Source organism: Bos mutus, chromosome 11, assembly GCF_027580195.1.
Source record: "Bos mutus isolate GX-2022 chromosome 11, NWIPB_WYAK_1.1, whole genome shotgun sequence".
Lineage (NCBI taxonomy): Eukaryota > Metazoa > Chordata > Mammalia > Artiodactyla > Bovidae > Bos > Bos mutus.
Genome location: NC_091627.1, coordinates 31725935 through 31739472, shown reverse-complemented (window position 1 = coordinate 31739472; position 13538 = coordinate 31725935). Strand labels below are relative to the sequence as shown.

The following is a 13538-nucleotide window of genomic DNA, read 5'->3' as shown; positions in this document are numbered from 1 at the left end:
TATAATGAAAACACAGTAAATTTTGAAAAACAAGTTGGGGAGTATATAACTTTAAACTTACTGGAAGTGCTCCAATTCACCTGAGCCTTGACTGTCACTATGAATTGTCTTTTTTTTTTTTTTTTTTTTTTTTTTGTCTGTGCTGCGTCCTAGTTGCAGCTCATGGGATCTAGTTCCTTGACCAGGGACTAAACCTGGGTCCCCTGCATTGGGTGTGCAGAATCTTAGCCCCTGGACCACCAAGGAAGTTCCAGGAGTTGTCTTTAAAAACGATTAGAAACAGAAGAATTAAATGGCTATAGACTGAACACCAGATCCTGGTTCTGGCCTTATCTGTCCTGAATGAATACATTCAGCTTTTCGTTTTGTAGAGGAACCAGGGTTCCTGATTTGAGAAACCGTATCATCTGAGGGTAGAGAGACTAACAGGTGTACATACCGTTAGCTTCAGGCAAATATTTTAAAAGATACAAAATAATTGAGGTACACCTGAAGGTCTTTCACCTTTGTCGTCTTGGTTCTCTGATCTTTTTACTACGAGCTCTGTAACAGTGACTCCCAAATCCTCACCTCTGACTGCCTAAGGTGCAATCCTACCCTATAAACATCTTAAATAAAGCACGTGCATGCATGCTCAATTGCTTCAATCGTGTCCGACTCTTTGCGACCCTGTGGACTGTATCCTGCCAGTTTCCTCTGTCCATGGGATTTTCCCGGCAAGAATACTGGAGTAGGTTGCCAGATCCTCCTCCGGGGAATTCCCCCCAACCCAGGGATTTAACCTGCAACTCCTGTGTCTCCGGCATTACAGGCAGATTCTTTACTGCTAAGCCACCGGGGAAGCCCACATTAAACTTGTTGCACACTACATTGTTCTTACCTCTGAAGCATGCTCTGCCTTCTGTAGCTCTGATTAATGGTTCATCAATTTCCCAAGCTGAAAATTTGTATGTTGTCCTTAATTCTCCTTTCTTCCTTAGCACTCATTCCACTTGATAATCTATTTCAGTTGTCTTAAAAGTATCTCATAGCTACAAGCTTGGCTCACTTTCTCATCCTGACATTCAAATTATCTGTGTCCCGCGTTTTTAAAATTAATTAATTGATTACTTTTTTTAATTGATTAATTTTTAACTGGAGGTGAATTGCTTTGCAGTGTTGTAATTGTTTCTGCCCATGGACCCTTATTAAACTTGTCAACTTCTTAGTTTCTCAGGTCTGTTCTGCACAATGTTGCATGAATGTGTGCTGGTTTCTCTAAATTCCAAATTCTTCAGCAGGCCCTTTATGATCAGAGAGATAAGGTTGGAAAGGTGTAGCAGTATCAGAAAATATAAGGCCTTTGATGCTTTGCTAAACCATTTTGTAATAACTTTTATATGTATAGACTGTGGAGACTCATCAAAGATATTTGAGCAGAAATGCAAAATTACCAGGAGCTGTGACTTCTCTCAGGCTTCCTTAGTGGCTCAGAGGTAAAGAATCCGCTTGCAATGCAGGAGACGCAGGAGATACGGGTTTGGTCCTTGGGTTGGGAAGATGCCCTGAAGGAGGAAATGGCCACCCACACCAGTACTCTTGCCTGGAAAATCCCGTGGACAGAGGAGCGTGGTGGGCTACAGTTCATAGGACATATACAGTCTAAGTCGGACATCTCAAGATAATTCTGCCAACACTCAAAGAGTACAGGCTCTGTGGAAAAGACGAGACTGGGGTGAAGAGAATTTCTCCTTATCTTACTCTATTTAAAAGCAGGAGGTGGTCAGAACCTGGACTAATTATTGTTATGTGTTTGAGGAATATAGGCCAAATTTCCTTCATTTTTATTTTTAATTTAATTTTATTGAAGTATGATTTATTTACAATATCATGTTAGGGACTCAGTTATATGTATGTGTGTGTGTATATAATTAGTGCTGCAGTGAACATTGTGTTGCTTGTATCTTTTTGAATTATAGTTTTCTCTGGCTATATGCCCAGGTGTGTGGGGGGGATTGCAGGATCATATGGTAACTCTAATTTTTTACCAGATTTCTTGTTACTAAAGATAAAAATATTAAAATTAATTCTTCTAAAAAATTTCAGTGACTTTATTATCAAGTTTGTTTTTCCCTTATTCACAAACTCTTACCCTGGGCTAACCCTGGCCACACACACCCTCAATGACATTAGACTAACTTGGGTGGCCTAAAACATACCATATAAATTGCTTTTGATCTATAATTGGCCTATTAGGAATTTTCTCTGCCCAGGAAAATGTATCATGCATTATTTATCAATAAGAGTCTTTTAAAAGTGCATAAGTAGATATTAGGGAAGTATATATATTATCTTACACAAGACCAATGGGTTTGAGATGGCAGCCTTCTTCATTAGTTATGACAGAGGACATATTTCTCCATTTAGCAAGCTACTGCAGAACCACTTAATCTGACGTCATATGTAGAAGTAAAACAGACCTTTCTGTCTTGGTAAAAGATTCTAAGAATAGGGACAAAGCTAGCAAAAAGGTATGAGAAAAAAATGCAGACAAATGAAAATCAAATCTACCAGTTTGGTGGAGAATATATTTCTTTGGATTTAGAGTCTGAAGACAGCTTCTCAAGTTCTGTCTTTGACGCTAAGTAAACCAGGCAGGGTTGAAAAATATCCATTAGATTCAGTGACGAGAGTAGCACTGGTGGGATGGTGGGAGTTGTTTCAGAAGAGGTGAGAATGGAATCAGTTTGGAGTGGGTTAAGAAGAGAATGAGTGGTGAAGATGGACACTGCATGATTAGACAATTCTTTGATTAAACATTCTAAGATTAAACATCACTTAGAATGTGTTTATTGATCATCATAATTGTTTTGTAATACCAAATTGCCTGTTGATATTCTTCAGCCACTTAAAATTTTGTCTTTTTAACTGGCTCACAAGAACTTTTCATAAATTATTTTTTCACATTTGAATGTTTAGTTTCACTTTTCAATTACCAAAGGACTATTTGACTAAATGCTAATTAAAAAACAATTTTTCAAAAAATACAAAAATAAAGACTGTTCAACTGTCTCTCTTTTCCCATCTCACTCCTTCTCAGCATGTACTATGAACAGTTTGGTATGTGTTATTTCTGATCTTTTTCTGCATCTTTATGTAAATATATACAAACACATGTTTATAGACATAGAGAGGTGAATTTCTTTTCATAAATAGGAGCTTACCAGATGTGTTATATTGTGAATTTCAGTGCTTTGGGGGAGGATTTTTCTGTGTCATTATTCATGGAGCTTCCGTGTTTTTTAATGTATTTCCATATTGATGTACATTTAGATTTTTCTCTTATAAAAGATGCTATAGTAAATCCTTATACATATACATGCTGGAGTATTTTTATGGTACTGTGAAAAGTCTTTCTTTTAAATCTCTTATATTTTTTACATATTTTTTTGCATTTGGATCTTTAATTTATCTGGAAAGTATTTTGTTATAAGATATGGAAGGCAAGTTTCTTAACCTTTTAGAGCTTCAGCTCTGTTGTCTCTCACATAAGAATAATAGTGCTGCCCTCACTGGACCATTACATGGATTGTATTGAATTCCAGATGCTTTTGAACTGTGGTGTTGGAGAAGACTCTTGAGAGTCCCTTGGACTGCAAGGAGATCCATCCAGTCCATTCTAAAGGAGATCAGTCCTGGGTGTTCATTGGAAGGACTGATGCTAAAGCTGAAACTCCAGTACTTTGGCCACCTCATGAGAAGAGTTGACTCACTGGAAAAGACTGATGCTGGGAGGGATTGGGGGCAGGAGGAGAAGGGGACAACAGAGGATGAGATGGCTGGATGACATCACCGACTCGATAGACATGAGTTTGAGTGAACTCCAGGAGTTGGTGATGGACAGGGAGGCCTGGCATGCTGTGATTCATGGGGTCGAAGAGTTGGACACGACTGAGCAACGGAACTGAATTGAACTAGCACCACATATGGCACATTCTGGATATGTTTATTCTCTTCCTTTCCTTCTAATTTGGCCAGCAAATTCCTATAGTAGCTGGGTGTGTTTATAGGATATTGTCTTTTTGCATATTCGGTAAGAGTCGAGTCATCCTGATTTCCTCTGTTTTGCCGTGTCTCACATTTCACAGAAAGGCTAAACCAGTTGTCTGGATTTGTCTGGTTATATTTTCATGGTGTAACTTTCCTTCTTGATTATTTCAGAGAACCTTTATCAGAAAGGATGGAGTTGGGACAAGGAAAACTTCTCAGGACTGGACTGAATGCATTATATCAAGCAATACACCCAATTCATGGCCTTGCTTGGACTGATGGGACTCAGGTAGTCCTCACCAATTTACAGCTTCACAGTGGAGAGGCCAAATTTGGGGACTCAACGGTCCTTGGACAATTTGAACACGTGTATGGGGTGTCCTGGGCCCCGCCTGGTGCAGCTGACACACCCACTCTGCTCGCTGTCCAGCACAAGAAGTGTGTCATCGTGTGGCAGCTGTGTCCTAGCCCTGCAGAGACAAGCAAGTGGCTGATGTCTCAGCCCTGTGAAATCAGACAGTCATGCCCTGTCCTTCCCCAGGGCTGTGTGTGGCACCCAGAAAGTGCCATCCTGACTGTGTTGACTGCTTGGGATGTCTCCGTGTTCTACAATATCCATTGTGACAGTTCCCAAGTCAAAGTGGACATCAGCACTGAAGGCCTCATTCATTGTGCATGTTGGACCCAGGATGGCCAGAGGCTGGTGGTGGCAGCAGGCAGCAGCCTACATTCTTACATTTGGGACAGTGCTCAGAAGACTCTTCACAGGTGCTCCCTCTGTCCCATCTTTGATGTGGACAGCTACGTGCGTTCAATCAGAGCCACTGTGGACTCACAAGTCGCTATAGCCACTGAGCTTCCGCTGGATAAGATTTGTGGGTTAAGTGCTTCTGGAACTTTTGACATTCCTCCTAGTGGTGAAGACACTTGCCTGCATGCTTTACCAGTTACTGATCGAGTTTCCTCTGAAACAAATTCTGAAACACCAGTGTCGTCATCCTATTCTGAGCCTCTGGATCTAACTCATATCCACTTCAACAGATTTAAATCTGAAGGTAGTTCTCTTACTTGTCTAAGAAAAAAAGACTACTTGACAGGAACTGGCCTGGATTCTTCACATTTGGTCCTCTTGACCTTTGAGAAGGAGGTTACCTGCAACAGAAAAGTCATCATTCCAGGCATTCTGGTTCCTGATCTAATAGCATTTAATCTTAAAGCACAAGCAGTCGCAGTGGCTTCCAATACATCTAATGTAATTTTTATCTATTCTGTCATTCCATTATTAATGCCAAACATCCAGCAGATTCAGTTAGAGAGTAATGAAAGACCAAAAGGCATATGTTTCTTGACAGATAAATTACTATTAATTTTGGTGGGAAGACAAAAGTCCATGGACTCGGCATTTCTTCCTTCTTCAAAATCTGACCAGTATATGATTCGTTTGATTGTTAGAGAGGTAATGCTGAAAGAAGACTCTCCAGTGACACTGAGTGAAAACCAAAGTGGTAACTCTGCTTTCAGTACTCTGATAAATAAAACAAATATAAAAAAGCTAATTGAAGATCTTTCACCAGATTTTTGTCACCAAAGCACAGGGCTCTTGTTCACAGCTAATAGCAGCAGTCAAAGTGGACAGCCTGGAAGAACCCTTATTAAAGAAATAGAAAGTCCGGCATCCAGCATCTGTGATGGCTCCACATTCCTAGAAACTCTAGATGCCAGGCCTGTTAACTGGTCAGTAACACCGCCCAGACCCAACGGCACACCAGCCCACACCAGTACCGCAGAACCTCCTAACTTAGAACGGGAAAAGGAAACGTACCAGCTGTCTAAGGAACTGGAAGTTGTATCTAGGAACTTGAGTGAAGTGCAGCGACATCTTTCTGAACTCAGTGACTTTCTGCACAATGGAAGGAAATCCTCTCCAGTGTACCCACTCTCTCAGGATCTGCCTTATGTTCACATCACTTGCCAGGTAACTTCTCTGGGGGAGCTACCACTGGCTCCTGTAGCCAATATGTGCTGCAAGAGAAATCTATTGTTGAGGCAGTAGGGTTCTAATTGAACTTCACTGAGCTGGGCCTGTTATGTTCAGGCAAGTTGTTAAACCTTTTCAGGTTGGTTGGATAGGCCCACATAGCAATATACACCATGACTTTATCATGCACATGGTATGAAAACATGAATTCTTGCACTCATTCTGGCAATCTATGTTTAGAAAACAAATTCTTAAATCATGCTGTTTCATTGAGAAGACCTTTTCTTATATGCAGTTGCAAGCTCTCTTCCATTTATAAGAAAGGTTATAGTCATTATAATTTTTTAATGTATCTATGTATGCCTGTATATGCAAACATAAAATATTATTTAAATGGGCTCATATAATATCTATTTTATCATGAATACTTTCCCACTGAACTTGGCCCTGCTTCTCCTTCCTGTAATCCACTTTTAGCTAGCAGCTTAATGTGGATCCTTGCATATTTTTTCTTTCTACTCGTATAATCTTACACAGATCTTTGCCTAATTCATAGGTATATAGGTGTTGGGGTGGTGATTTTCTCATTGTTTTACAAACATGGGGTCATATGGTGTATTCTTTACTTCATGCTGAGAGTATTCTGTTTATTCAGTTCTTCCCTTGTTGATGGACATTCACTTTGTTTTCAGTTCTTAGCCACTCCAAATAGTGCTGTAATAGTATTCTCGTATGTATCTATTTATATTCATACTTTTATTTCTATTGGCTTGGTTCCCAGAAGTGGAAGTGCAGATTTGAAGAGTGTGTGTGTGTGTGTATATATATATATATATATATAAAAATACGTATATGCTTCTACTTTTAATAGAGTTGCCAGATTGCCTTTCAAAGACTTTTTACTAAACAATGAATCATCACATGCCCATCAGCAATATATGGGACTATCCTTTTTCTTACATCCTCACCAATCTGATGAATGTGAAGTAGTATTTCACTTTTATTAATTGTTTTTCCCTTACTATTGGCTATGATGAATGCTTAATCGTGGATGACTCTTTGTGACCCCCATGAACTGTAGCCTGCCAGGCTCCTCTGTCCATGGGATTCTGCAGGTGAGAATACTGGAGTGGGTTGCCATTTCCTACTCTAGAGGATCTTCCCAACCCAGGGATCGTACCCTGTCTCTTGTGTCCCCTGCATTGACAGGCAGGTTCTTTACCACTGCGCCACCTGGGAAGCCCCTGGTAATTCACTACTGTTAATGAATTTGAGTATATCCTCCTGTTTTTTGGTCAGTTGAGTGTGAATTGCCTTTTGCTCATTTTTCGCTATTGAGTTACCAGTTTACAAGAGGTTTTTCTACAGAAATTGATGTGTAGTAATCTATGTTTTCTTATATTATTTTTTAGTTTTAACATTAGTTTTTACATTTATGTTTTTAATCATTGATTAAAATTTTCTGAAAGATAAATAGTTGCGCTACCAACATTATTAAAAATCCATCTTTATCCCACTGAACTTGATCTACCAAATTTCTCATATATAAACTTACATATCCTGAGATCTAATTCTGGTTACTTCTTACTGCAGCCACTGTAATACTGGTCTTTGTCTAAAACTTTAACAATACCACACTGATTTGATTACTGTGGAGTTATATATTTTTGTTTAAAGATATATAGATATGTCTGTTGTCAGTTGATAGCATTTTTTAAGCAATAAAGCATTTTAAAATTAAGGTATGTACATTATTAGACATATGCAGTTGCATACTTAACTACAGAATATGCACTGTGCATCCTCCACGGCTTGGTTATGTGTGACTCTTTGTGACTCCATGGACTGGAGCACCCCAGGCTCCCCTGTCCATGGGATTCTCCAGGGAAGAATACTGGAGTGGGTTGCCATTTCTTCCTCCAGAGGATCTTCCCAACCCACGGATCGAACCCATGTCTCCTGCATTGGCAGGAAGATTCTTTACCACTGTGCCACCTGAGAAGCCCAGAATATGCACTGCTGCTGCCACTGCTGCTAAGTCACTTCAGTCGTGTCCGACTCTGTGTGACCCCATAGACGGCAACCTACCAGGCTCCCCCGTCCCTGGGATTCTCCAGGCATCCAATGCATGAAAGTGAAAAGTGAAAGGGAAGTCACTCAGTCGTGTCCGACTCTTAGCGACCCCATGGACTGCAGCCTACCAGGCTCCTCGGTCCATGGGATTTTCCAGGCAAGAGTACTGGAGTGGGGTGCCATTGCACTAGGAAACCAAAAAACTTCATGTGGCTCACTTTATTGTGACACTCACTTTATTTCAGTGGCCTGGAACCAAAACCTGCAATATCTCTGAGGTATGCCTGTTTCTAAAACAGCTGAGCAGTTTTTCCTCACCATCTGATTGTATCTTTCTCAGGCTGCCATCCATCATCCTATAATGCTATTAGTCTCATCCTAGAAAAACCAATTCCTAAAGATAAAGACATAACCTTGGGGAGGAACAGAGCAAAAGGAAATTTGGGGTTGTGGCTTGTCTGATTCTTTAGTTGTGCAAAATAATGCAGCAAAAAGCTCCTTATTTAACACTGAAGTTCAGAGTGGAAATAGATAAGAATTTTTTAAACTGTACATTCTATTCTTAGGAAATGTTAACCCCATTGCTTCTTCAATCAGTTTAACAATTTTTATCTTTATTTTTGAAGAAATCTCATTTTGTACATCCTGTTGTTGAAAAAAGAATGATGCTTCTCTGCAATGGCAAGCTAAGACTCAGCACAGTCCAACAGACTTTCGGCCTCTCTCTTGTTGAAATGCTGCATGGTAGGTAAAATTCAGAAGGCGACTCTACCCGACATCCCCTCCCTCAATTTTGTGACTGTCACTGGTGATGAAATGAAGTGTACCAACCATTCAGTGATTCAGTAGACAGTTAAAAAGTATTATTAATAGTTATTGTATATCTAGGCCTGTTATAGGTGCCGAAACACATGGAAAATATGGGTTCTGCCCTTAAGGAACTTATAACCTAGTTGAAAAACCTGAGTGCACACATGAAAAAACTAAATAGAGTTACAAAGCAATATGTAACAACTGCAGAAGATGACAGAAGACCTCGTATATACCAGTTGCATTAAAACGTAAAAAGCATGGCAGAATATTTCTTTCGTGTTGAGGGGGGTGCTCTGTGCGCACACAAACATTCTTTCATTTGTTTATGTATTTATTTATTTTAATTTGAATTTATTTGTTTTAATTGGAGGCTAATTACTTTACAATGTTGTATTGGTTTTATTAATTTTGGGGCCACACCACATGCGAATGAGATCTGAGATCTTAGTTCCCCAGCTAGGGATTGAACCCTTGTCCGCTGCAGTAGAAGTCTTTGCCACTGGATGGCTAGGGAAGTTCCTACATTCTTTTTTTCAAAATATTCTTTCCCATTGTGGTTTATCACAGAACACTGAATATAGTTCTCTGTGCTATACAGTAGAACCTTATTGTTTTCTTTCTTTTGGGGGGCCGTGCCTTGAAGCTTGTGGGGTTTCAGTTCCCCAGCCAGGGATTGAACCCAGGCCACAGCAGTGATAGCCTGGAATCCTAACCACTGGGCCACCAGGAAATTCCCATAGAATATTTCTTAAAGGCATTGTCATTTTTTTTTTTTTTAATTGAAGGATAATTGCTTTACAGAACTTTGTTGTTTTCTGTCAAACCTCAACATGAATCAGCCATAGGTATACATATGTCCCCTCCCTTGTGAACCTTCCCCCCATCTCCCTCCCCATCCCACCCCTCTGAATTGATACAGAGCCCCCATTTGAGTTTCCTGAGCCATACAGCAAATTCCCGTTGGCTATCTATCTTACATATGGTAATGTAAGTTTCCATGTTACTCTTTCCATGCATCTCACCCTCTCCTTCCCTCTCCCCATGTCATATGTAAGTTTCCATGTTACTCTTTCCATGCATCTCACCCTCTTCTCCCCTCTCCCCAAGTCTGTAAGTCTCTTCTCTATGTCTGTTTAGGAGCATCTCACCCTCTCCTCCCCTCTCCCCGTGTCTGTAAGTCTCTTCTCTATGTCTGTTTAGGAACTGTCATTTTAATATGCAGCAAACATGCGCACATGAAGGACGCTCCTAGATGGCTTAGGACTGACTCATGCCTGTGTTCCATCCTATGGGGAACATGGTGGTTTTCTTATGCCTCAGTCTTCAGGACAGCCACACACTAAACATAAATTTTTTTTTTCCATTCCTTTTTTTTTTTCCTGCTAAACATTATAGCATCAGCATTTTTCTATTTTGATACATGCATTTATGATACAACTTGATAATTGTAATTTTTACTGGGTTAACATTCTATCTTGGATGTACCATATTTTTTTTCCTTCCAGTTTTATTGAGATACAGTTGACATGCAGCACTATAAAGTGTACAACATAGCAATTTGACTTAAATACATCATGTAAGTTAGTGAACAGCCACCATCTCATATAGATAGAAAAAATTTTTCCTTGTGATGAGCAGTATTTACTCTTAATACCATATTTCAGTTTGCCTTGTTTTCTTTGACATTTAAGTGGTTTCCAATTTTTCATTATCATCAATAACACTAATAAAAACCTTTCTGTATTTTATACATTTTTGGAAAGTGTAGATTTTCAGAAGTGAAATTACAGGGTCACAGTAGACTCAAAAGAACCAGAGAAAGTCCAGGTATGTGTTACACCAGTGGTCCTAGGTTACCGCAGAACAAACTATTTAGGATTATCTGGGCACTTCTAGCCTGGCACTAGTCAGCTCAACCTTCTTGGGTGTCTAGAGGCTGGTATGGATCTCAAAAATATAGAGGTTTCCTCCATAGAGTTGCTATTGCCAGCTGCGCATAGTTTCTGGAGAAACTATTAGATGGCATTAGAAAAGGTAGGGACGCCATATACAACCCCTAACATCAGCATGCACACATGCACACACAAGCTCAAATACATGACACTGACCCTTTAGTGCCTAGCCCGGGCATTAATACATGTCCCTTAGCTCTACCTGTCACCTGTCGTCAATATCCCATTCCTGCCATGGAACCTGACCCTAAGTTTCACCCGGCCCCTCCATCTCTGTAAAGTCTTGCGATGGTCAGGTTCAGGATTATCAACTACTACATTCTTTCTCTCAAAAAAGTTGTATTTGTGATATTTTTCTTTATTGAGTAAGACAGGATATCCTGAATTGCCTGTATGTTTATTTAGAATTGCTTGTGTGTTTATTTTAGAATTGCCTGTGTGTTTATTTTACTTTGCAGACTCTCACTGGATCCTTCTCTGTGCGGACAGTGAAGGCTTCGTCCCCTTAACTTTCACAGCCACACAGGAAATAATCATAAGAGATGGCAGGTCAGATGACTTCCAAAACTCTGCCTCAGAGCCTTGATAGCAATCCTTCTCTTGGAGTCTTCAGTGATGGATTCCCCAAAGCGGAGATACTACCGGCTCTTCTGACCATACTGGCAGTGTAGTCTGATACTTGTCAGCAGAGTATGTGCTGAACAGCCTCGCAGACCAGGCCATTACTAACAAGAGCTGTTTTCCAAGGTGGACGCTCCCCAGCTGAGGTCTGCAATGCCGCTGGGAGGTAAAGCACTTGCCATGGCTGGCTCTGCCACTCTTCCCCCCAGGCTGCTGTTCCCTGCTCTGCAGCAGAGCCCAGTCTTTGTTAGATGGCTCAGAAAGCAGTTATTTATGTATTCATGACTGTGTGGTTTTGTCTAAGGGCAGAATTCCCGGCACAAAACAATATTATGGTGCCATATGGATTGTGTTTTATGGTTTCTCTGAGGCTTTCTGTCCCTTGCCCAAAACGGCATTAAAGCTTTTAGAAGCACTTAAAAGGTACCTCAAGATTGTAATAGATCTTCTTCTTGGCTTCAAGTTGAGTGTGAGGAGTGCTGGAGAACATCTGCTCCAGCGTCTCTTTTTACCCTCAACGAGTAGTAATGCACAGAGCTCAAAGGAAAACAAAAAATCGATTCATTTCTGCTCCCAGGACTACCTAGAACAGGAAGTAGTTCTGATGTTGGATTTAAACCTAACCCTCTCACTTCCCTAGAAAATTCTGGCTGACAAAAGTCCAGGAGCTCCTGAAATCTGGCCCTGGGCATATTTCAAATGATACTTAAAGTGCTTTGACTCCCCCGGGCCCCACTGAAGCAGGTCCTGATGTTACTAGCACAGTGCCAAGCACAGGTGAGGCCTGTGGCAGGATTTTGTGCTGTTGTCACTCAGGATTTTCTCCCTGAGAGGTTACTCATCTCCTATTTTGGGGATCATAAAAATGCCCTATTTTTCTCCCAGTAATTAACTCCCTTAGTTTAAATTGCCACCTTAATTTGTCTATTTTTATGTTCTCCCTGTTCAAGTCTTACAGGTCAGCATAGAATCTGTGAGAGAAAGTATTTCAGAAAGTTGAAGGTTACACTGAATCTGAGATAGTTTCTTATAATTATGGGCTAAAGCACCAGTTTAACCTAGTGGAAAGAGCCCTGATCCCAGCTTCAGATAGACTCACCACTTTTCACAGAGTCATAAACTTCTGGCACTGCAGCGTAACAAATGGATTGATGTGTGACTAGTCAGAACACATCTGCAGGTATGTTGTTGCAGCCATAGGAGCTCAGATGCATAGGAGCACAAATGCTTCTTCTCTTTTCTTTTAAAGTCATCTGGAAAGATCTTATACCCTTGAGGACTCCTGTCTGCTAGTTTATGAAGATGGAGCAGGGATAGGGAAGAGGCGAGAGCCACTTTGCGGTTGAAATGCATTAGAGGAGCTGCGCGGGTAATGGGAATGGAGGCCACTTGTCTGGAATCAGTTGCTGGAGAGCAGTGGCTGAGGACAGCCTGAGGCCTGGCTCCATTTTCGAAGGAAGTGTCTGGTGGGGTGAAACCACACAACTGTGAAGCCTCAAGACGGGGTCTGGGGGACCTGATGGCAAAATCTGTGTAGGTGCCCCAGAGTATATGTTACAATTGTTTCGCTGGTCAGAATCCTGTGAATGAGTCTTCAATAAAATCACTAATGGTTGTTGCAGCTGTTGTGAATGTTTTTGTTTTTTAAGTTTATTTATTTTTGTGTGCGTCAGGTGGCATGCAGAATTTCCCAGACCAAGGATTGAACTTAGGCCCTCTGCATTGGAAGCGAAGAGTGCCAGCCACTGGACCCCCAGGAGAATTCTGTTGTGAATGGTTTTTTTGTGTGGGTGTGTGTGTGTGACTATTTTAATATTTACTTTGTGATTGTTTCTGGTATGGAGGAATGTTCTTGATTTTTACATATGTTGTCTTCGTATTTCTTCTGGTGGACAGTCCAGGATATAAATTATTTCTTTCCAACAAATCTGATCCCATGACAGCTCTCATACAAAACATGTTTCCCTGGTCTCTACTGTATATAATCATTGAAATAAATAAAAGATAATCCAGTATTTGTTGTTTTGGGGAGAGAAGGAAACAGGGAGAGAAGAGCTAAATACTTTAAATTA

The 13538-nt window shown here is 40.5% G+C and overlaps 1 protein-coding gene across 4 annotated transcripts in view; it reads left to right on the top strand.

Annotated features, from left to right (window-relative positions):
* Window positions 1–13104, top strand: part of WDCP (WD repeat and coiled coil containing) — a 31091-nt gene extending 17987 nt beyond the window's left edge. For all 4 annotated transcript variants that reach the window (XM_070379189.1, XM_070379191.1, XM_005895762.3 and 1 more), the window contains 3 exons: window positions 4201–6004; window positions 8707–8824; window positions 11304–13104. In XM_070379189.1, the coding sequence (XP_070235290.1) occupies window positions 4220–6004; window positions 8707–8824; window positions 11304–11431 (2031 nt within the window). In that variant the 5' untranslated portion in view covers window positions 4201–4219 and the 3' untranslated portion in view covers window positions 11432–13104. The remainder of the gene's footprint in view (window positions 1–4200; window positions 6005–8706; window positions 8825–11303) is intronic.
* Window positions 13105–13538: the final 434 nt, after the last annotated feature.